Below are 24499 nucleotides of genomic sequence, written 5' to 3' on the forward strand. Positions count from 1 at the left end.
GGCCCTGGATAGCTTGTAGTCGTGAGTTGATGAGGCTTCGTGAAACAGCTGTGTAGTGAAGAGGAGAGGCCACTAGATGTCACCTCTGCTTTATAATATCTATGGCAATTTTCAAACTGAGAGTGACATCTAGTGGCCTTTCAAAATGAAGACACTGTATCATGATACAGTGTCTTCACTACACAGCTGTTTCATGAAGCCTCATCCACGCATCACTGGTAGTTTTAAATAGTATTTCCTCTTGTTTTTAGCTTTTGCTTTTGCCTTTTTTTTTTTACATTTTGCAAAAAGATGACCTTTAAATGTCCTACAACCCACCTTCTCCACGGCTCCTCCTGAGTAACCAAGGTCGTCATTGTTTGGTGTTAAAAATTCCGGTTCTCTGTAAAAGCTTTTGCACTTCAGTAACTCAACAGAAATAACTGGATTTAATGAATTGTTTCTCGTTAAACCTATTTTTAGATTAATTGGAATGAAAGATTAAAAAACAAAAAAAAGGAAAATCCTGTTACCCGCTCGCACCATCTGGACATTTACATGAGTCACCTTGAGATAAATAAAAGGTATTCAGATCATATTTGATGTTTGTCAGGGCATGTGTCATATCTGTTACACGCATTGATCGGACCTAAATTCGCCAGAGTTAACTGGGCAGAAAGACGGTGTCGGTATTGAGCGCGAAGAATCGGGTAATTAGCTGACGGCTGACTCAGACTCCTCGCAGCTTAGACTGTCACGGAGGAGATGGGAAAACCAATCCCCCCACCCTGACACTCACACACACACACACACACACACACCCTCCTTCACTTCTTGTTTCTTTGCTTTATGACCAGAGCGTGTGATGCTCAAAGACAAACTCTCCTCTTCACGCGTGTTTAATCCTGTTTCTCATCATCAGCAGATCAATTCTACTGACCAGGAATCCTGGCATCAGTGCTCCACAACACAACCAGCATGGAGAGACCCATGTTTGGGAGATTGGTCCGTTAATTCAGAGATGTATGTTGTGAAAGGTCCTTCTCTGTCAAGAACATAAGTCAAGGAAAGAAAAACAACAAAGACAAAGATACAAAGACTAACATGGAACAGAACATCCAGATACTCTCACTCCACTCCTGCCCTTTGTCTTTAGACTTAGATTTGTCATCTTGTTCTTCCTCTTTATGTTCTTCTTATTTTATTTTTTATGTATTATTTTTTATTGTTTATGAAAATATTGCTGGCTATTGTAAAAAAACAATTTCCCAAAGGAGACCTCCTGAGGGATCAATAAAGTTTTACCTTACCTTACCTTACCTTATAGTGTAAAACATCTATTTGACTTAAGTTTTAAGGTCTATTTAATGTCCACTTTCTGTGCTACTATAGTTTTAACGTCATGATGATTCAACAAATGAAAAAAAAAAGAATATTCTCAAACAAAAATGCATTTGAATAATGAAAATTGCTCATATTGTCCAATACTAGCAATACCAGTTTAATCCATATGTCAGTGTGTTGGTGTGGAATACATTAGAGAGAGTCAATTAATTATCGATAGCGCTCGCTTCCCTTGCCACACGTGTCAAATCAGAGTCGCTTTAAATTGTTCCATCAAATGCCCGGCATAATTGTTAATTCCACCCATGATTGCCTGCAATAATGTTCGGGACTTAGACGGTTGAGCGTTAAAGTTGCTCTTCTATTTTAATAATAGTAATTATGTCCTCATGGCACTCTGGGAAGATTGCACCTGCCTCTCACCCGATGCAGCTCTGGCTCCAGATTTCTTCCTCATTTGTATTGATAAACCAAATGAATGTCTGCATATAATCTAATTAATTAATTGAAAATATTTTTTACTCAATGTAATGTGTTATTGACTCAATCAGAAAGTTTAAGTGACTTTTCCAACGTTTTGACATTTCTTTTTTAGCCAATTTCTTTAAAGATTTCTTTAATTTTCAACTGTCGTGAATTATTTAGTAGAACCCTCTAGTTATTATTTTAACAATGTTCTTTACGACACAACTCCACTTTTCAAAGCTAACATGGCAGCTATTCCTACACTAGAGGGAGCCAAAAACATTCTTGGAAAATATGTATAGGGTCTTTAATATACTGTAACTACAGATGATTTACTTACAATTTATGGACTAAAACAGTTGCAAACATGCAAAAGAAGTACAAAACACAGTAATGTTCCTCTTTCTTTTGTTTGAATGAATATGTTTTTTGTTATGGAAGGAAACAATAAAAATGGTTTAGTTTGTTTACGCAAACTTAAATGCCATCTGTCAATCAACTTCTGTAGCACATTGTCCTTAGGACACTGTAATGTTCATGTTGGTTTGTGACCTATAAAGAGTCCAGAGTTGAATATAAGATAAGTGAAAGAGGATTTGCTTGATGAGTAGGATAATTATGATATATGGAGCCTTTAAGAATAAAGAACAATATAGTAATCAGACTCATTCTTACTGTTAAGAGCAGCTTGATTCATTTTCATTTAGTTTGGTCCTAGATTGAGACAGCCAAAGGAATTTGGCCTATTGTGTTATGAGTTGTTTATTTGCTTCTGGTATCCAAAAAACGCAACCAAAAAAACGAAGAATGTACTTAAATACAACAATGTTATTTCTGTTTTTACAATGTGTGATTATGGTTGACAATAAATTCATGTTTGTTTTTCTAAAGATTTATTTAATCTGATTTGTACAAAAACACGAATAAAACAAGCTGCAATAAATTATTTTTTCTTTGAAACCCGTAGTTTTGATCACATGAAGAAAAGAAAATTACATTCCGTATTTCATACATAAAATACACAGTCACTTAAGTCCTTACATAGAGATATAGTTCACCCAAAATTCTAATTCACTTATTTTCTACTCACCCTCATATCGACCAAGGGTTTTTTTTTAGTTTTTTTTTAGCGTAATCTGTTTTTTTTTTGTTTTTTTTAGTTATAAGCAGATATGAATGTACATTTAACAGTCATGAATGGAACTCTATTTTCCTCTTCCAAAAAGACACTTAATAATATCCAAATGCCTTCAGAAAATCGCCCGTCAAAGGGATATACATCACTGCCTATAACTCCAAAAAGACATGGATTACTATAAAAACCCCAGTCCTTAGTCAACATGAGGGTAACTAGAAAATGAGTTAAATTTGAATTTTGGTTGAACTATCCCTTTACAACACGCCTGTATAAATTGCCAGTTGGGTCGTCAAAGGGGTTCCACTAAGTTGAGAGACAGGTTTCTGAGCTGGTCTACAGAGTGAACCTGCTTGTATCCCAGCTTGGCCAAAGTGTCGTTACACAGGATCTGGATGGTCCTGACGATGTCGAAGTTGAGACGGAACCTCCAGCTCTCGGCGGTCGCTCTGGAGTCTCTGGTGGTGGAGTACCTGTAGTTCCAGTCAGACGCTGACGACACGTTGCTGTTGGTGTTCTTGGTGATCCAATTCCTCACTCTAGGATCCATCTCCAGCCCTGAGAACCTGAGGATCTCCGCTGCCTTGTCTTCGGGATTGAAGGCTAGATCCTCGTACCTCACCAGAAGATATCGTCCGCGCAGCCACGCGGGTCTCTGGAGGCCGGTCGCGACAGAGCCGGCCATGTCTTTGCAGGTGCTGGTGATCTGGGTCAAATCCACATACCGAGGCTGGCGGCCTGTGGCGTTCCATATTTTCCAAGCGCGGAATTGATCCGAGAAAGCCATAATGCGCGAGGCGAGGATGGCCCTGGGGTCCCTCACCAAGTGGATGATCTTAAGATCCAGGCGTGGATCTTCAGTCAGGGTGCGCAGGTCTCCTACCTCTGGGATCCGGACAGTTTTGATGGCGACGTGCTGCTTGGACTGACACGACATGGCGGCCAAGGTGAGATTCAGCGCGCCGCACTTCTTAGAACACCAGGTCTCCTGAGCCGTGGAAGTCTGTCCACCGTCCATGCAGACCGGGGGCGAGCAGAGCGCGAGGCTGGAGCTCCTGCGGAAGAAGGAGAGGGTGACATGCTGCTGGGGCTCCGGGCGGATGTAGTTCTCCATGAAGTGAAGGTCGCAGGTGTAGAGGTTGAGCAGGAGGTCTCTGTAGGCTCCCAGCAGAGCCCTGCGGTCCAGCGAGCGGCGGATCCTGCTGCTGCTGGAGTTTGTGAAGGCCTGCTGGACGTGGTAGAGGGGCTCGAAGACGTAGAAGACATCGGGGTGCTGGTTGAGGAGCTGTCCTGTGAAGGACGAGCCGCTGCGTGTCGTAGCAAACAGCAAGATGTGAGTCTGTGACGACTCGAGGGGCATCCAGTTGTCCTCCTCGCACGAGCCTCTCCAGCGGGCGTCTGAGAGCGAGATAAACACATTATAATCCTGCTTTATATTAACCCTTGTGTAATCTCAGGGTCAAGGTGACCCGAGAACCCAAAAACAAATGTGATTGTGGTATCCCTTGTGTTGCCTCCGGGTCAACGTGATCGACCCCCCTGGCTTCCAAAAATACAGACACAGTCGCTGAAGTCATTTACCTTTTAAGAAAAGGCAACACAAGGGATACTACAAACAAATCGTTTTCCGGCCCTCGGGTCACCTTGACCCTGAGATAACAAAAGGGTTAAGGGTTGCAATAAGTAGACTTGTGATTCAGAGAGTAAACCAATTTTTCGCCATTATTTGAAGGGAAAAATAAACTATTTTATTCCAGCAATTGTGTGAAAACCAAATAAGCGAAAATAAGTGACTAATTGTAAGGTGCTGTCGGTGGTTTAAAATAGCAACACGCTGATACTAATTATTATAGTCAAAAACAGATGGTCAGAGCCAGGGACTCATCAGTGGTAAAAATGAAACTATTGGCTTCAAATTATTTAATACACAGTCCAAATCTTACACGCCTTTCAATATTTATTTTTAACTATATAAATATAAATATATTAAAAGAAAAAGTTTAAATAATTTGGTGTGGAAAAAAAACTATTAATATTCAAAGTTTAATGACACAGATTTACTTCACATTCTAAATATACATATTCTTACGTTATTCTTTATCTAAGACAAAATCTTTGTTTTATAATTTCAACATAACATGCATTGAGATCGAAAATGTAAACAAATAAATAGAATTGAGTTAATAATTGTAACCCTACATTGGTTTAGTTTTTTCCGGTCAAAATGATCTTTTTTTTCAGTGAATAAACATATTGTTACACTTACGTCTGTAGTGGAGTTTCTCAAATGGCTAAACACACATTGCTACAGTTTTATGAGCTTCCAGAACCATAGGAAAACAAAGTGGACTGTTGGGCTAATGTTATTAACTGCTGTTTCAACCAATAAGATTGTGCTATGGGTAGGACAGTGATCTGGACACTCTACAGGGACCCAATCACATGCCACAAAACAAATGATTAAATGATGTTATCGTATTATTTATCAGATTAAATAAAGAAGAAGAATATAGCATGGTTGATTTCAATTTTTATACTTTTAAAAAAAAATGATTTTGTCCTTTTCTAACCCTAAAACAAACCTTAACCCTAAACCTAACCATAATCTCAACTTAACCATTTACCTAAACCCGAACCCGAACCCTAACCCTAAACCTTAACCTTAACCTTAACCCTAACCCTAACCCTAAACCTTAACCTTAACCTTAACTAAAACAAATATCATTTTTTATCATAGCCAAACCATAAACCTATAGAACAAAATGAATTATTTATCTTTAGAGTTTAATACTTTAAACACATATTTTTCTTTGAAGTTTTTCTGTTTAATTTTATAAACTACATTTAATTTGTTTGTATTTTCAATTGTCACTACAAGTTTATGGAAACTTTAGGAAAGAACAAAAAAATAAAGAAAACCAATATAAGGTAAGAATGAACTCATCAAATGTAAATAAATAAGTAAGTTTGGTTCAACTTCTGGTGGAGACACACATTCTCAGATCAATATATTTTCTGTAAGAAGGTTCTGACAAAATTATAGATGAAAGTATATCAATCCTGATGCTTACAAGGTTTCCCATTTAAAATCTCACCTCTGACAATCATCCTTGATAAACAAAATCACTCAGTTTGTTTCCACTTCACCTACACTTTCCAATAAATCCTTTTTTAATTCTAATTTACATGGCTGTCTTTTCAGCTTTTAAATCACAACAATTATGATCACCTGTGTCATTTACAAAAGTCACCTAACAGTCTATGAATCAGTCCCGTCAAGGAAAAAAAAGCCAGTTGATTCCCGGGCTCAGACAGCGAGTGGGGCTGCTGGTGATTACCAGGAGGCTTCATGAAATGGCGGATCTCTAAATATAGAACAAATGGCTCCTAATTACTGCTGATGAGGAGTTGATTGCAGAGGAGGGCGATACTTTTCTACTCAGGAGCGGCGGCGTTATTGCAGGAGAGCAAGTTAATGGAGACGAATTGAAGCAGAACCATAAAATGACGCATATTTAATTTCCATTTCCTCAACACTTACTGGGATTTCCTCGGTCAATGATCCAATTTCCTTCTTTTTTTTCCCACTCTGTGCCAATGCTGCCTTTTTAATTTTAAGATTGTTGATCAATAATGATTAGACTGATTGGTTTTTACAATTATAGACACACTGCTAGAGCATCAATTTTAGTCGTATTAAGATTCATTTAAGTGTGAATTTAGAATTTAAAATTCCATTTTGACTCGAGAGAGTCACGCTTTTGAGTGTAACAGTCTTGCATTTGAACCCATTGTCACGCGCATTTCTCACACTTATATTCAATACTTTTATAGCAGAAGCTCCACATCTCAGCTCCGAATGAAACGCATTGAAAGTGTCAGTTTGCATGTGCATGATATAGGGTGATTTCCTTGGATCCGATGCTTTATAAACGAGCTAAAAATATATAGACTTTTTTCTTTTTTTTTTCTAAACAATTTCTAATGTCGTGGTTTCAATAAAATATGGAAATTACAGACGAGCAGTATGGAGGTCTGTGTTTTTGTGCATGACGATGAAGACGAAGTCAACTGAGTTCCAGTCGCTACATTAAAATGAACAAACATATTTGTATATAACTCTAAAAAGGAACAGATTACTGTTTAACATTGTGGTTGAACTATCAATTAAACAACATTTTAAAACAACAGCGCCAACATCGTACAGTGTAACTGTCATGAACTGAACTAATCTGGAGATTTCTTGCTTAACTTTATTGTAAATTCCCCAAACGCCATTCATAAGTAGGAAATTTGTTTTTAAATTGCATCAGTACAGTAACAGTCGCCAGTCTGTCTGCCTTGAAATCCTTTGTTAATACCTTCATACGTGGTACTGTTTAGAATGCTGTTTCTATTTTAATCTATTTATTGTTTAAAACAAGTTTAGATTCCGACTTTTAACCAGTTCACATCATATTTAAGATATGTTGCATGTATGACAAGGTCAAAGATGACCGATTTATGATGCTATAAATCAATATCTATCCAAAGCTAATATCAATGACTGCCTCCGATCTCTTTTAGAGGATATGAACTACTATCTCACAAACTATCATGAGCTTTCAATGTAGACTTTTGGAGAAAAAGTAATTGAATCATATTTTAATCATATGCTATTGTCAAACATGACATGTTTACGGCGCTATAGCTAGCATGAAGATGAGCACGTCAGTCTTGTAAATTGAATAAATCAATATTAAAAAAAGGCTAATTTGTTGTTTTTCATTGATTGTGTCATGACACTCGAATCTCACTGTCGCTGTCTTCTAAAACTTGGCAGCCCTGGAGCAGATCATTTGGTTGATTTAAGGCTATTATTGTGATAAACATTTTAGTTGTTTTTTTTCCAACATCGATTGTAAGAGAGACACACATCTTTGGGCTGGTAGTACCTCGATAAAGTCTGGACCTGCAGCGATAGGTTCCCTGACAGGGTCCAGACAGCGAGTCCCTTAAGGTCCTGATAGCCGTGTACTGGACTCCGAGCGACGCACACACCAGCAGCAGCACCGTCTTCCAGGAGCACTCCATCCTGTTCCCACCTTATGCTCTACATCCTTCACGCTGCATGGACAAAACAACCACAGTTATGTTGTAAAATAGAAATAAAAACTGATGCAGCTAACCTACAAGCATACCAGTATATGGACTTTAATTTTGAAAAAATATGCCTTATTTTCCAGAAATTCACATCATGTTAAACACATATTCCCCAAGACATACATATTTATCAATCTATTGTTTCTTGTGTCATTTTTCACACTTTAGATTAATTCATTCTAACCATCTTGTAACAGACAAGATTCATTTATGGACACAAGGCCATACAAATAAAATAAGATTCTGATCTTCGAAATATGTCAGTGTCAAATTTAACTTTAAAACGAGGCAATTATCCTTCATCAGGTATAAAAATGTACTGCACAGAATGATCCTATATAACGCAGATATGAAAGATAGATAATGAAATACTTTTGGTGTCAAAAACCACCAAAGAAAACAAGTGCACTTCAATTTATATTTGAAATGAAAGTCACAGAAGACGTGTTTTGAGTCTGCAGCACAAAAACGGTGGTGTTTCTGATGTCTAGGTGTTAATGGAATGGTGAGGTTGATAAGTTGGCGGGTGTGTGTCGCGTTGAATCATGTCCTGGATGTGAACTGGAATCGGTTTGGAAGGCGGATGCAAAGATGCGAAGATGTCAGGACATTCAGACACCTCACTTTTTTACCTACTACTATGGATTAATAAATGGCGTCCTGCCATTGTCCCTCAACTTCCCCACACTTTATACTAAACATTTTGTCCAAATATTTTCGTAAACACACCATTAGAACACAACGTAAAATATATTGCTGACAAATAAAAATGCAACGAAATGTGGCTTACAAGATGAAAACAACATCATTTACATTTAGTAAAAAATAAGACGTCTTTTTCTACATCTGATCGCCCGGGACTTGACTGCTACATTCAATAATGTAGGAAATAACAATGTTGCATTTTCATGGCAAATTCACAGAAAAAACAACATGTAAAAAGTTAAAATCCACTAACTAACTAAATAAAAAACAGAACACTTTTTGCTGGGATTGAAACACAATATTCTTGAGTTTATAATGTAAAAAAAATAGAATAATACCATAGCTTTTTGTGGATTTTTATGTAAAAAGTTGTTGTTGAATACTGCACCTGATGGATGAAATCTCTGTGTAAAACCGCAGCAAAATAAACATCAGTAAAGAAAGAAAAATGTAGCTACACCCACGACTTTTCAAGGATTCAAGCACATGAGTCAAACTCAAATCCTGGGGGACAAATCCTACCCTAAAAAATTCTACACAGGGATATAATAAAATATATTTCACATGACTGTATCGATATTTAACAGCACTGCGTCAACTGTTTTATTATAGTTATTTTTATGGTTTATATTTCAGTAAGTATGACTCAAATTTTATTAATTCAATTTTTTTAGTTACAATTAACATGCAGATATTCACGCAGTTTTCTCATTTCTAGCCGCTAGATGGGAGCAATTATCAAGTGTTGACTGAGGATGAGAGGATACGGTTGACATAGTTCTATTAATTCAACCAAAAGGGAGTGGTAAAACAAGATGTCCCTAAAATTGTTTGTGAATTATTCAAGTGTATCAAATGTATCGTATTGTGAGATTAGTGTTTTACTACTGCCCTCCTCAAAAAACAAGACAATTTACATAACAAATGGAATTGCAAGTTAAACCTTATTTATTTCCTCCCAGTGACTTTAAAGTCATGAAGCAAAAGGTCAGGATGACGGAGATAACAATGTATTAATTTAATTTCCAGGAACACAAAGACGCACGCTATCGTGCACACAGCTGCATAATTGTGTTTCTGTTTCCTCTTTTATGAGTAATTAAAGCTCAAAGCTGCAAACCCAGATAAATATAGCCGTCTGCGCCACTAGAAAGTTTCATATACTTCCAGCCGCCGGCTGTAAACACTAAAAACGGAGTTTCGATTATAAACATTTTAACGCAGTGAAGTGATGATCTCGGCTGCATCTCCATCTCTCACAGCTGCCGCACTGAGGGAATCAGCATCAGGACCACAGGTACGAGGACCATGTTTGTGACAAAGATGGAGCCTTCCTTTTTTTTTTTTTGTTCCCTCCCTCAGCCCTCCCTCCCTCACGTCCATTAACGCTGTTTGTATGATCCAGGCCGGCTCTCAGGGTCGTAAATGTATGGCACTGCGCTGAGATCAGCTTTTGATGTTCCATTTGTCATTTATCCCGCACAGACATTCATTCTGTGGCTGAATTGAGCTGACAACATGAGTACAGCTAAAAATGGCAATAAGAAACCAGATTTATTGGGAGTGGGGTGGGGGGGGAGCATTAGAAATGCTACCCATCGAAAGGAGAAGGATTTTTTTCCGTGGATGCAAGAACGTTTGATCATCATTGAAATGTTATTAAAAAAACTTGAATTCATGTTCCATTTACAGGGATATGGATATGTTCACTACTGTTGTTGTACACGACAACAATTATTTTTTAATTTTACATTTCTTTGGCCATTTATTTTTTTTAATTGAATAAAAAAAATAAAAATACACATAGACTTTGATATTCTAATCTTAAAAAAAATCAAAATTATTTTTTAATTATTATAATTCAACAACATTTATTTATTTATTTAATAGTGCCATTAGACAATACCAACTTACTTGATCCAACTTTATGCCAATCATGATGGCACTTTTATAACAACAACTTTCTCACGATTCTGTTTGGTTTTATTTTGTCATAGTACTTCCTGCTTCACCATTTTCTTTTCCTCAAGCAGTTGACGGGTCCGGTTCCTGACAGCGGTTGGCAAGTCGCACAGCTGCTTGTGATCTTTCAATCAGCCCTGAGGGATTTAAGGGGCTGAGCCCCAGCCAGCAGAGTCAGCTCGTTTCCAGTCCCAGCTGGTAAATTTTTGACTCGGCTACGCTCTACCTCAGGGGTCTCCAAACCGGTCCTCAAAGTGCCGGGGTGGTGCAGGTTTTTGTTCCAACCGATCAAGCATGTACAGTTTAACCAATGAGGTTTCAGCTTTAACAAGCAACACCAGACTGTCAATCAACTGATTACACTCTGAAGACTCCTGATTGGGTTAAGGGGGGGGGGCTCTTTATTGGTTGGAACAAAAACCTGCACCACCCCGGCCCTTTGAGGACCGGTTTGGAGACCCCTACTCTACCTGCTCGCAGTTCCAACTTTGTTCCTCTGACGTTGTTGTTACTGACAGTTTCCTAGTCAGTGTTTTTTGTTACTCTCTTTTTTGCGAGTGTTTGTTTTGACTTTTATTCTTGTGTGGATTGTGTGTCTTGCTGCCTTGTTTTCCCCGGACTATCTTTTGAGAGAAAGGACTCTGGACTTTTTGCTTTTTGGATCATTCCGTTTCTGACCTTGGTGCCATCCTGTGGTAATTCTGGAGTTCTTGTGTATTTTAAATCGTTATTTTGTACTACTGCTTATTGTCTTCCGCTTGTGGGTCACCTTACTAAGTATTTCATGACAATTTTGTCATGCATTCAACCAGGTATGAATTAAAAGAAAACAATTTTTAGAAAGTGTATTATGAATTTTTATAATTAGCATGTCAATCTTATTGTGTAGAGAAAATGAATTAATCTTAAATATTCTGTATTTTTAATGCAATTATTGAAACAAAAACAATTTTTTTTAAAGAAATTATTTTATTTAATTACAAAAAAACAACAATCATTTCAGTATTCTAATGGCACTAATTGAATTCCATACATACGCCTTTTTATTTTATTGAGTTCAACACGTAAGTCCATATCTCATGTAAATTGATCCAGAATGAATTTACATAACTATGAAAAATGACTTTTCAAAGCCCTAACATGTCGAATCGTCTATGAGCAAACCTTCTTGCATCCATGTGTTCACCACAACATTTCAACAAACACGCTGCACATCTGGTGGTTTATCAAGCGACTTCTCACTAATGGCTTTTTTTTTTTTTTTTTTTTTTCTTCCGAATTTCCAGTTGTGATCAGAACTTTCTCTGCAGTTCTCACTGCTGCCCCCTGGGGACCTTTGGCAGATGCTTCATGGATCAGAGAAATTTGATTTGCTTGGCTCCCCTGCTCTCTCACCGGGACCAACAGCAGGGACTTTCAGACGACAGCTGGAAGAATCTGCTCCTTGATTCTCGACGTCTGCTTTTGTAACCGGTACAACGGGGGCAAGACACGCCGGGGAATACAATCCTCGTGTTGATCCGACAGTTAGGCTGCACCGCACGACTCAGTCTGGGAAGTGCGGTGCTCCCTGGTGCCGTTGAAGGGTCGGACATAATGACATTTGTGCGAGGATGAGCTGGAGACCGTAAATCACAAATGAGGTTAGGAGTTGCTGATGAGTCAGGGAATTAGAGGTTTAGGGGTGTAAGTGGCGCTTCCTAAGAGTTTTTCTATTAAACGCCCGTGTTTGTTTTTTCAAATCCTCTGAGTGAAGCTGTTTATTTACAAGAGTAATGATCAGTCTGGAGCAACACAAAGCAGACTGACTTTTTTGTCCCAGTCCATCAAATATTCATCTCTTGCTGCCATTAGCATTGTAGCAAAAAAGCCAAACATTTAGCCACAATTATGCTTTTTAGGGATATTTTACCTGACAAACTGACTTTTTCTCAACTCAATGTTTTGCCTTATATTTATTCTTTATGCATAATTCAACACCTTTTTAGCATTTGAAATATGGTTGAGTGTAGTGATGGGTTGATGAGGCTTCATGAAACAGCTGTGTAATGAAACAATGATACAGTGAAAGGCCACTAGATGGCGCTCTCTGCTTTAAAATAATAAGCTGTAATTTTAATTACAGCTTATTATTGTAATTTATTGTAATATTATTGTAATTTTTAAAGCAGGAAGCACAAAAAGTAGACACGAGGAAGAATGGCCGTGCCTTCAAAAGGTTTGTGTTTATAGAAGTAAATCTAAAAATAAAATAAAAAAACAACATTTCATGAACACAATTAAATACTTAGTTTATTGCACTGCAATCTCGTATATATTGTTGTTCTTGTTGATACATTTTAGGTTTATTTTGTTAAGATGAATGCATGCAGACCTTCTTAAATAATTTATTTTTGGTTATTTTCCTTTTTTTTTTAAATGCTTCTCCAGATGATGTATCATGATACAGTGTCTTCATTCTGAAAGGCCATTAGATCTCAGTCTAAGTTTTAAAATGGCCCTAGGTTTCATTGAATGAGCAGAATAAACGCATTAAAAAAAGAAAAAAGGAAAAAATCAGTTGAAGGTCAGTAAGTAAAAGCCATTATTAATACATTAGGCTCAAAAAAGCTGCACTGTCAATTTTGAATGTGCCTAATAGTTAAATGCAGCTCTGTAATTCATCTGTATGTTAGTTAAACTTAGTATCTATTTTCAGTGGGTCCACAATGGATGGAATTAGGGTGTGTTTGAATGGAGACAAACCCTCTAGTGGTTATATAGCACAGCTGCCTGTAACTGGTTACACAATGGTTACAAGCATCGACTACACGAGAAGAAAAATAAATAAATTGTCGACACACCTTTGCTTTATGGAAGCTGACAATAATGAGGCAACAGTTATTTTGACTCAATTATGATTGTTATTGTTGATATTGTTCCATCCATAAAATTAATCCTAATAGACATTTTCCTAACATATCATGGTTAGCAATGAGCTCCGCCAACTTGCTTGCACAACACACACTACAAAAGAAGCTCTTGCTTCTCTCTTTATAGATTAAGTGACACATTTGTTACTGTACATTTCCTAAGAAATCTCATTGAAATTCGGTCAATCTTTTTTTTTTGTTATTTTGCTAATATTTTGCCTCTTACAGGAAATCCCTTCTCTATCCTGAAGTAAGGGGGGGAAATGGGCCACGGCCAGTCAGTCGGCAATGATATGTGCGCTTGAAGCTCCACAGCATGTCTCTGTGTACTCCCCTATGCCAGAGACTTTAACACACACACACAAAACACACACACTCTGTCCCTCCGCCATCATGAATATCACCCCATAGGGAACTGTGTAATATCATCAAAATAGAACCGTTGGCTTCATAATATATTCCTAGTCACATAAATAGTAAATATTTATTTCATCAATGCAAAATTAAATGAATATCTTCCTTTCAAAATTATTTTTCCCCAGAATTTCTTGCCCAATGATTTCAAATTATTCATGTGTGCCTTATATATGAAACACAATTAATGAAATGTTACCTAATGCCTGTTTTGAATTAATATCAGGTTTTTTTTGTTTTTTTTAAAGAAAATGCCAATATTGTAAGATTTGTTAGTGATATTGAAAATTCAAAAACGAGCATTTTTCATCTAGTGTTCTTTACAATCCTGGTGTTGCTTGTCAAGGTGTGCACCGCCTGCTGTTCTTGTTTATTTGTTTTGCAGTAATAACTGTGCTTCGTCTTTTATAAACATTGACTTGTTTATTCTCCCCTCACCTTCGCCTCGTCACAGGATTGGAGGGTAAACAGAACAAATAGTTCCCGGGGTTTGGAACAGATTGGGAAAAAAAAAACAACCGAGTACATATCATACCGTGCAGTGGTGACAGTGACAGAGCTTTATGTTTTTGTCAAATGTGTTTCCTGCTTCCCTTCTTTTTATCTTCCTTTTTTTTATCACCTCAAACACACACAGTGGGAAACCTGTTACTTGATGGAAATGAATAAATCTCTTTATAAACACACATAAAACACATATTTCGGTTACAAAACACGGTTTCTCATATAATGTTATAAAACACGAACTTATCCGGTGACACGATCAGAAAAAAAACCTAGAAAAAAAAATAACTTTGGAGTTCATGAACGCATCCTTTTGTAAAGACGCAGCAGAATTAAGAAGGAAAATATACTTCTAAACAGAATCTCGAATCAAACCAACATCTCAACATAATTAGTTATGTTAAATGATTTACTTTTTTTTATCTTGGAGTTTATCATCAGCATTTATGTCAATTGTACAAAAAATCCCACGTACCTTGAACGCAGCAGAACTGATGTTCCCACTCGGACCGGGTCATAAACGCAACAATGTGCGTGTAGAGAAGTGCTGATGCTGGTACCGAAGCACCAGCGGACTGAAGGCAGGGGATGCAGAACCCACCGAAGACCCCACCAGGACTCGTGGCTTCTGATTGGACGAGAGATTACTAAGCAACGCCTGACGCTGTGATGCTGAGGAGCGCGACTCGTGACGTAGGCGCATGTGCTAAACACGTGACTTTAGATCGCGTCCAGCGCGGCGTAAAATTTATTCTGAAATAGAAAATTTCCTTTTTTTCAATGTATATTTATATGCAATGGATTATTAATATTTTGTTAATTATTTAAAAAAAAATGTAATTTGTTTTATTTTCATTTAGTTTATAAAATTGAAAATGATGCATATTAGCATGTCACGATGTGTTTATGATTTGTTTTTACTCAACAAAAAAAAAAGTTTAGATATGTATCTTAATTTAATGAACTTATTGTAAACAATCACTTTTTTTTAGAAAAGTATATATATTAATATGTATCAATTAAGTCTAGTAATAAAGTGTAACTAAAACTTATTTTGTTAATTAGAGAAAGAAAAAAGTAATTCATGATGGGCCCCCGTCCTCTTTTCTGAAGCGAGCATAAATTCCTAATGAGAACTAAATAGCGGTTAAACAAGATTTTCCGATCCACATTTCCCACAAGTCTGAAGTGACCTCCGCAGGAACCCTCCTCTGCTCACAAGTAGCTCTTCCTAAAAATGTTAAAAATAAAGCTCTTCAGCATGCAGCTTGTTCAAACATCTGTGTCCCAATTCCAGAGTTCAGCAGCGTGAGTGTGTATATGTGCTTGAGTGCTTGTGCGTGACAGCATTCGAGTCAAGTCTGAGCTTGAAAATATTCATGCAACCTTTGAGGGCAGGGGTCTCAAAGCCGTCCAGTAAAGCGCAGGTCTTTGTTACAACCAGTCAAGCACATATGAGTCAACGAATCAAATGCTGACGTGAACAAGCATGTGACTGACAATCACACTGTGTTGGAGCCAAGGCAATATGATCATGATACAAGGGCTACGATACAATATATTGCGATACTGTAGGAATAAGGAAATATTTGTAGTATTGTCGAGTACTTGACTCTGGTGTTGCAGTATTTACAGACCACTTGACTCTTGACGAAGTTGTAACTGCTTTTATTTGTTTTGAAACCAAAATATAACAAAGACTAGCTTTGAAAATCAACTGTATCCTCTGGTCCTCAGTCATCGCCGGGCTCCCCCAGAATGTGAAAATCCAACTCTCCTGAGTCACATGTTTGAAATGTTGAAGCCTTACTCTCCAAGATTAAGTAAGTTCCTCATCATGACCATGTTTTAAAGTTATTACTTTCCCCCCGTCTGAAATCTCGACAAACGAGAGGTTACGAGAGCGGAGTCCATTATGATGTAACGATGGCTTCACTCCTCCTCCAGCCAGCTGCAATCATGCCCCACTTTGTTTATACAACGTGTTCGTTGGCACTGGAGACTCCCCAGATCGATGACTCTTAGTGACAAACCTTGATGATTGACAGCAGAGTGAGTGTGAAATAATTTTTCAGTGGGCGGGGCTTCAGAACATTTTGTAATGTAAATATTTCAATTTAAAGATTTAAGACACACTTAAATCAACACATTAGTTGTACTTCAAGCTGGGGAAGACATAACGACCGACACCCTCTCATGGCCGTAGGTTTAATTGCAACACAAAAGTTGTGAATGTGATTTCTTTTTTATTTAATAGACTATTAAAAGCAAACCATATAAGAATAACTGTTGATAAATCTACACCCTTTACAACTTCATCATGTAGGTTGAAGCATTGGGTCGTACTCATTGGGTCCTGTTCCTGTTCCTGGACTTTTCTAGTGCCTTCAACACTATCCAACCCACTCTGCTGCAGGACCAACTGACTAAGATGCATGTGGACCCTGGTCTGGTCTCCTGGATTACGGATTATCTTACTGATCGACCACAGTATGTCAGGCTGAAGGATATCAAGTCTGACACTGTGGTGTGCAGTACAGGAGCACCTCAGGGGACAGTACTGGCCCCTCTCCTCTTCACCATCTACACTTCAGACTTCTGCTACAACTCAGAGCTGAGTCTCGTCCAGAAGTATGCTGACGACACTGCCATTGTTGGATGCATCAGGGACAACAGCGAAGACGAGTATAGGAGTCTGATACGTGACTTTGTGGACTGGAGTGAGAGGAACCACTTGCAGCTGAACACCTCAAAGACCAAGGAGCTGGTCTTAGACTTCGGGAGGTCCAGGACAAAGCCACGTCCAGTGTCCATCAGAGGCGACGAGGTGGAGCTAGTGGACAACTATAAGTACCTCGGTGTGTGGATGGACAATAAACTGGACTGGTCCTGCAACACAGACCATGTATATAAGAAGGTTCAGAGTAGACTGTACTTTCTGAGGAGGCTTCGATCATTTAACATCTGCAAGAAGCTCCTCTGCATGTTCTACCAGTCTGTGGTGGCCAGTGTCCTGTTCTATGCTGTGGTGTGTTGGGGTGGAAACGTGTCCAAGAGGAGTGTCAACAGGTTGGACAGGTTGATCAGGAGGCTCTGTGGTTGGAATGAAGCTGGACTCACTGGTGACAGTTGCTGAGAGGAGATCATTGAACAAACTACTGTCCATCATGGATGATGACAGTCATCCTCTGAACACTGTCATCAGTGAGCAGAGAAGCAGAATGAGTGCACGAATGCTCCTACCCAGGTGCAAAACAAATAGACTCAGGGACTCATTCGTTCCTCGGGCTATTAAATTGTACAATTCTGAGTTCGGGGGCAGGAGTGGAGTGAAAGTATCTGAATGTTCTGTTCTATGTTAGTCTTTGTATCCTTTGTCTTTGTTGTTTTTCTTTGACCTATGTTCTTTGTCTTTATCTTTAGACTTAGATTGTGTCATCTTGTTCTTCCTCTTTATGTTCTTCTTCTTCTTTTATTTTTTATTTATTATTTTTTATTGTTTATGAAAAATTGCTGGCTATTGGAAAAAAACAATTTCAATATCAATATCAATAAAGTTTTCCCTTACCTTACCTTACCTTACCTTTTCCGCCGATCCACCTCGTTCAGCCGGAGCCGCCATCATATTTAATGACAGCAGGTTTCATCTTCTCCTGCCAGGCTCCCAACATCACGCCGGGATGTCATTCCTCGCCGTCTGTCACCATCACGCTCCCCGCACGGCTCCTCGCCACAGTCACATGTAATTACAGTGACACAGTGACCTCTATTTCCCATCATTCCACCGCAGCGTATAGTCCGATCGCCGACGGATGGCTGCCACGTCCCGGAGGGTGACCGAGGGGTCAGAAGCAACCTTTGACAGCTCCATTACTCCTTGAAATGGGGGGCTTGATTCTCTCTTTTTTTGCTCTTACACATTTATCTTCCTCTTTTGTGCAGAGATACCCCCCCCCCCCATCCCAGTAATGTCTGCCATCGGATGAGTGGCAAAAGGCTCCTTAAATGCTTCTGAGTCTGAGTCATTTTCAACATAAGCTGAGATTCAACCTTTAAGGCAGCTGGGAAAAAAAACAGTCAAAAGGCTGAGGAACTAGTTCACACACAGAATCAGTCAAAGGTTTTTTTTTTAATACCACTGAATCCCACACGTTGGACAAAAGCTTCCATCTCTTGTTCCTCCCTGTAGCCTGCCTACAGCGCGGATTCATGCTTATGAACGCCTCCACACTTTGTTGACAATCGTATGTGGGCCAATCTAGTTACGTAATGACGCACCAAAGCACAGACCAGCCGTTACATTGTAACCGCCTGCGCCGCCAGGATCACGTCCTTCTAAACGGGCCACTTAGGTGGCGCCGAGTTACACCAGTGTCGGGCAAAATTATAGAAGTAAGTAGTCCGTTTTTTAATGAGTTTATATTAATAGTTTTGGCAAATTAAATGTTTTAAAAAGTGTGTTTAAAAAGACATTTATTGTTTCGAACCGATTCTATTAATTTACTTTCATAATATTATTACTTTCAACCCATGATCCCTTTCTGTCCGTCCTTCTCCCTCCCTACGAGTTCATCGTCATAGACTTAAAAAAATACTGTGTCATAATACAGTGTCTTGATTTTGAAAGGCCACTAGATGTCACTCTCTGCTTTATAATATTTGTTTCTAATATACTAATAAAACCTGGCACCTTTTTTTAACTTTTCAAAACAAAGCCACTGTTTCATGAGGCCTCATCGACCAATCAGAGGCTTAAATCATTCTATCTTTTGTCATTTTCAACATCCAATCAGAGCAGCTGTAACAGAAAGTCAAAATTTGAAGTTGATCGATGTGCATCATGATACAGTTTCTTTAAGCGTGTCTTACAGTGTCATTACACACCTGTTTATGAGGCCTCAACACTTGTTTTCAAAGTCTTCCTGTTTACTACCTGGTTCGGTGGTGTTTTTATTATTATTATTATTATTATTATTATATATTTCTTTACATTTGTTTTCATGTGCTTTAGGTTTTATGTTAAAATGTGAAATTTGTGTGATCCTGCCACAGTCAGATGTAGTTACGGATTAAAAAATGTGTCCAGTTATGTGACGAAACTAACAAAATGCCAAAATTAGGATTCATATATAAAATGTATTACTTTGTCAGGTTTTTGTTTAGTTAATAAAAAATAAAATACTGTTATATTGTATGATTATTTTGTAACGATAATTGATATCACTACTCCTCATGGATCTCATTAAAGAAATATATCTTTTTAAATTAAAAACATGTCATGTCTGATTTTATTTTTAAACTTGTTTTATTTGTCCTTCCTGAGTTCCACGGCGCCTGTTGCTCTGGCAGCAGCTGCAGCTACAATCAGCACCTCGGCATCACAGCTTAAATCCACTTCTCCTGTAGCAATAGGTGCCAGATTATAATGATCACTCCCTGGTATGTACAGTCTCTACACTCTTGGATTACAGTTCTTTCTTGCTTTTTGTTTTTTTCCTTGTGCCTGCGCCTACTTTTTGTCGTTTTATCCAGAGTATATGCATTTTACTTCACCACTCTCTTTGTTTTTTCAGTCTCTTCGTGTTTTTTCTCCGCCCGTCTTGTGGTGCACTTTGAGTTTGATAAATGCCTGTTGTTTGGGTTGTTTGCATCTGCACTTACCTGGCCACCTCTAGTCAAAACCTCACAAAACCCCTTTTTTAAAAGCTTTTTCTCGCTACATGGGTGAGCTGTGAAAGTGGAAAAAAATAGTTTTCCACCCACCAGTGTTCCAGCTGGGACACCTAAATTTAATTCAGCATGCAACAAAGACACAAGTGAGTTCTGTTTTTCTCTAGACTCTCCAAGAGCCCTTCAAAAAAGAGTGTTTTCTCTGGACACCAGCGATGGCACTATGTTTTCACCGACCACAAGACAACATAAAAAACAATTTTTCTTCCTCAGGCTGCTGCCAACTTTACTTCTCATTATCGCTGTTATTCATTATCACCTCCATCCCACCTTAAATCACTTCAATTTTTGCAAATTCTTCCCCAGATTTATTTTGTCTGAAAATTGTCCATTCAAGCTGAAGTTCGGGTTAGAGCTTGTGTTGTGCTCAGAAAGAACAGAATCTGTTTGGTTTAAAAACAAATCTGTAGCTGTCAGACAAGCTTCTCCTTGAACAATGCAGCGACAGCTTATAAATATGAGATGTCAAGAGCAATTTCTAGAAGGACAACATTTGGAAAGAAGTCCTAAGACGTCACATAGAAAGTGTTAGTTGCATATCTATGAGTTACTTTCCCTTTTTGTGTGATTCACTCTTAAACTGGTTTAAATTAACATTTCAAATGTTAACACTTTGACCTTTTTATTGAGTGTTGGGGTCATTTTGAAGCATTACATTTCTATTTTTTTTTAAAAAAAAAATTAAACTCATTCAATTTCTTTTTCTATATACTAGTATATAGTACTAATTTGTTTTTATTCAATATTTGAATTACTAAAAAATACTTGAACTATTTAAAAAATATTTTATATTTAGAGGTTGTATTTTTTTTTGATAAAGAAAATATGCATATAAAATATGTTAAACAAAACATTTTGGAATTGAATTATATAAAAAATCAACTTTAACTTGAATTATATCTGCTAGTATATATTTGTATATTATATACCCAACCTTACAAGTCCCACAATGCAATGCAAAACTTTAATTGAACAAAAAAGCCTGAGATGGTTTTAAGCGGTGTGAGAAAATATTGATAAGACAATAAATTGCAATGTTTTTCAACCATACTGTATCGATATTCAACAGTACTTTATTAATTTGTTTTTTTAGCTTTCAAATTGTATTTAATTTGTGTCATTGTTTTTTTTACAATAATAATATGTATAGAATAATTCAATATTTTTTTTAAATTTACAAACTAATTACCTTTAACACTTAATTACTCTAAAATTCTTACTTTAAAATACAAATAAATTAAGTAATTTGCCTTTATCTAAATAATTAAAGGTTCTAATAAATGTTTTAGTTCACTGGCTCTGCCAAGGAAACTTAACATATATTCACTTTGTAAAATGTTGGTTCTCTTCTGAAGTTCCATCTGGATCTACAAAGGTTTTGAAGGTTCATTTATTCAACTGTATGGCTACTAACCGCTGCTTCTAGCAAAATAACAAAACATGTATTTTTAAAACAAGGCTTATCATTCAATCAATAGAAAAAAATCGACTTTCATCTGACTGTATTGATAAAAAGTGTAGTTACCATTCATACAAAGATGTTTGTTGCTAGCGAACGTTGCTAAAGTTTCGATAACTTGGAGAAACTACCAGGATAACGTAGCGCCACTCTCACATGTTACATAGGTCTATCTAAATTGAGCTCCTTGGCAGAGGTCTGCAGTGCCTCATCCTTTTATTCCCCACTGAATATTCTTCTCCATGATTATTCATTTCGAATACCTTTTTTTCCTCAAAGAGGAGCTTTTGTTGACGGGGACCACCCGAGACCTCCCGCTGACTTTATAATCCCTGTAGATAAAGAAGCAGCTTCCGGTTTCTCACACATTCGTTTTCCTCTGCACTCAGAAAGTCAGTCGTCAGAGCCGTGCATGCTTACCTCAGAGAAGCAAACACATTTCAAGTGTTCCTGCAGGGGCGACTGGTGGGGGAATAAATAAAAAAAAATAAGACGGACACTTAAGTCGGATGTTAGTTCACCTGTCAGCTGTGACCTTAAGAGCGTAGAAGAAGTGTTACACAAACCAAGAAGCAATTTTCCTCAACTAGCTCGAAGCTCCATGTCTATCTCCTTTTCCCACTTTTCTTTCTTCTTTAATAAAGCATCAGCCAAATGTTGTTTTTGGTTTCAAAAGAGTCGAGAAAACATAGAAAACGAACTAGTATTTTTGCATCGTAATAGAGTACTAACGGTGCCAAAACTCAGAAATCAAAAGTTGAAATTAAAAAAAGAACAGAAGTAACCATTAAGATTGATTTATTTAAAATCATGAGTAACACATTTTGTTTTTATAAAGTACACTTTTATAAGGTCTTTGGCAGAGGTATGTCTTGCTTCTGTGCTCTTCTAGTCTTAATTAATTTTAGTATACACTGAATATTCTTTTCCAAGATTACTACTATTATATACATTCTTCTTTGAGGAGCTTGTGTTGCTATTTTAAAATAGAACAAAAAAAGAATAATAAACAGAAAAAAGAAATGAACGGACTTATTTCTTATCATTATTCTTATTTATTTCCAGTTTGTCAATTATTTTATTCTTTTTCATATTTAATCCACAAATCGTATTCCATACACCAGAACAATTATTCTTAATTATTCATAGATTTGTCATTTCTTTAGAGCAGCTAATGTTCAGTTGAAGACATGAAGTTCTGCCTAAACTGAAAATAAACAAGTAGTCACATGACACCTCTGCTCTAAAATTATTTCCTAAAATATAGAGGTAAGTTGGACCACTTGGAACGTGTTACTCCAAATGTTGGTTTAAGAAAATATGATTTAATCCGACTCCACTCATACAGTCAAACATATGTGGGAAATAGATCTTGGTGAGCAGATCACAAATGTTCGCTGGGCAGAGATCTTGGAAAGGGTCCACAAATCCTCAATATGTGCCAGACATGGTTTTATTCAATGCAAAATCCTACACAGGGTTCATTATACAAAGGTTCGCCTGGCTAAAATGTATGATGGCGTCTCTGACGTGTGTGAACGATGCAAACAACACCCAGCAAACAAAATATTGGAGAGACATATTTGAGTTTCTCACTAATATCTTGCACTGTAACATATCTCCCAATCCTTGGTCTGCCCTCTTTGGAATAACACCATCAAATGTCAACCTTTCTACAATGAAGAAGAACATCATTGCCTTTTCCACTTTACTTGCAAGAAGACTTATTCTTTTAAATTGGAAATCCTCTTCACCGCCGACACAGCTGCACTGGATCAGGGATGTTTTGTATCACTTGAAACTCGAAAAACTGAGGCTAACATTATCGGGAGCCGCCCAGAAATTTGAGGCAATGTGGAATCCCTTCATAGAACACACTCAAGAAATCTCATTTGACGCAGTACCCGATTAACAACCATTTCAATGTTTCTTGGTCTCTCATTGTAATTGCTGTGTTTGTTTGTTTTTCATGACCAAGTACTGATTTGCTTTGTCTTTCTTTTAACCACCTTTTGATTCATGTTTGATAGAAGTGATGTATGTTTTTATATATTTGTAGATGTGCAAAAATGTTAACTGTATTTTGGGAAGACATGTACCACAGGGGTGGGGGGAGGGGGAAGGGTTTGATTTGTTGTATGTTTGCCTGTCATTCGTTTAAAAAATGTGTGTTTATATTTTGAAAATTCAATAAAAAGATGTTTTAAAAAAAAAAATAGAAAGAAAAGAAAATATGATTTAATATGAAAGACATTTGACATCAATGATTGCATTTATTGAAAGGAATTTAACAACATAGGTTTTGATGTATTTTAGATGAGGTTTTAAAATGTTTTGTAAGGATTTTTTCCAAATCTTTGGTGTCAGTAGTTGCATTAGAGATTTAAAATGGCTTGCATGCTCAATTTTATTTTATGAAATATAATTATCATGCAGTTTGTATTGTTTTATTGCTCAAGTTAAGTGATTATTACTCCCTTGCACATATGTGCTAAAAAGTTATGATTAACAGGATTCATTTTATTAATTTATTTTAATAATAATACATTTCTTTACTTTCCCCCCCGTTTTGTACATTTCGTACGTTTTAATATCTGCCCTTACATTTTTTAAGGAAAGAATGCTATAGAAAAGAGATTGACAAAATGTTTGAAATTAAAATTAGCTGAATAAAAAAAAGTTTATAAATATTGAATGTTGTGATAGCTTTTTACAAATTAACACAATGGATACCACAAACACATTTGT

The 24499-nt window shown here is 37.2% G+C and overlaps 1 protein-coding gene across 1 annotated transcript; it reads right to left on the reverse strand.

Moving 5' to 3' along the window:
• Window positions 1–2673: 2673 nt before the first annotated feature.
• On the reverse strand, window positions 2674–15109 carry LOC148073930 (carbohydrate sulfotransferase 1). Its single transcript, XM_087797216.1, has 3 exons — window positions 15038–15109; window positions 7858–8029; window positions 2674–4321 (listed from the first exon to the last, which is right to left on the reverse strand). The coding sequence occupies exons 2-3, from the start codon at window positions 7994–7996 to the stop codon at window positions 3216–3218; spliced, it is 1245 nt and encodes a 414-aa protein (XP_087653342.1). The 5' UTR covers window positions 7997–8029; window positions 15038–15109; the 3' UTR covers window positions 2674–3215.
• Between the last annotated feature and the right edge of the window lie 9390 nt (window positions 15110–24499).

Source organism: Callionymus lyra, chromosome 8 (assembly GCF_982586985.1).
Source record: "Callionymus lyra chromosome 8, fCalLyr1.hap1.1, whole genome shotgun sequence".
Classification (NCBI taxonomy): domain Eukaryota; kingdom Metazoa; phylum Chordata; class Actinopteri; order Syngnathiformes; family Callionymidae; genus Callionymus; species Callionymus lyra.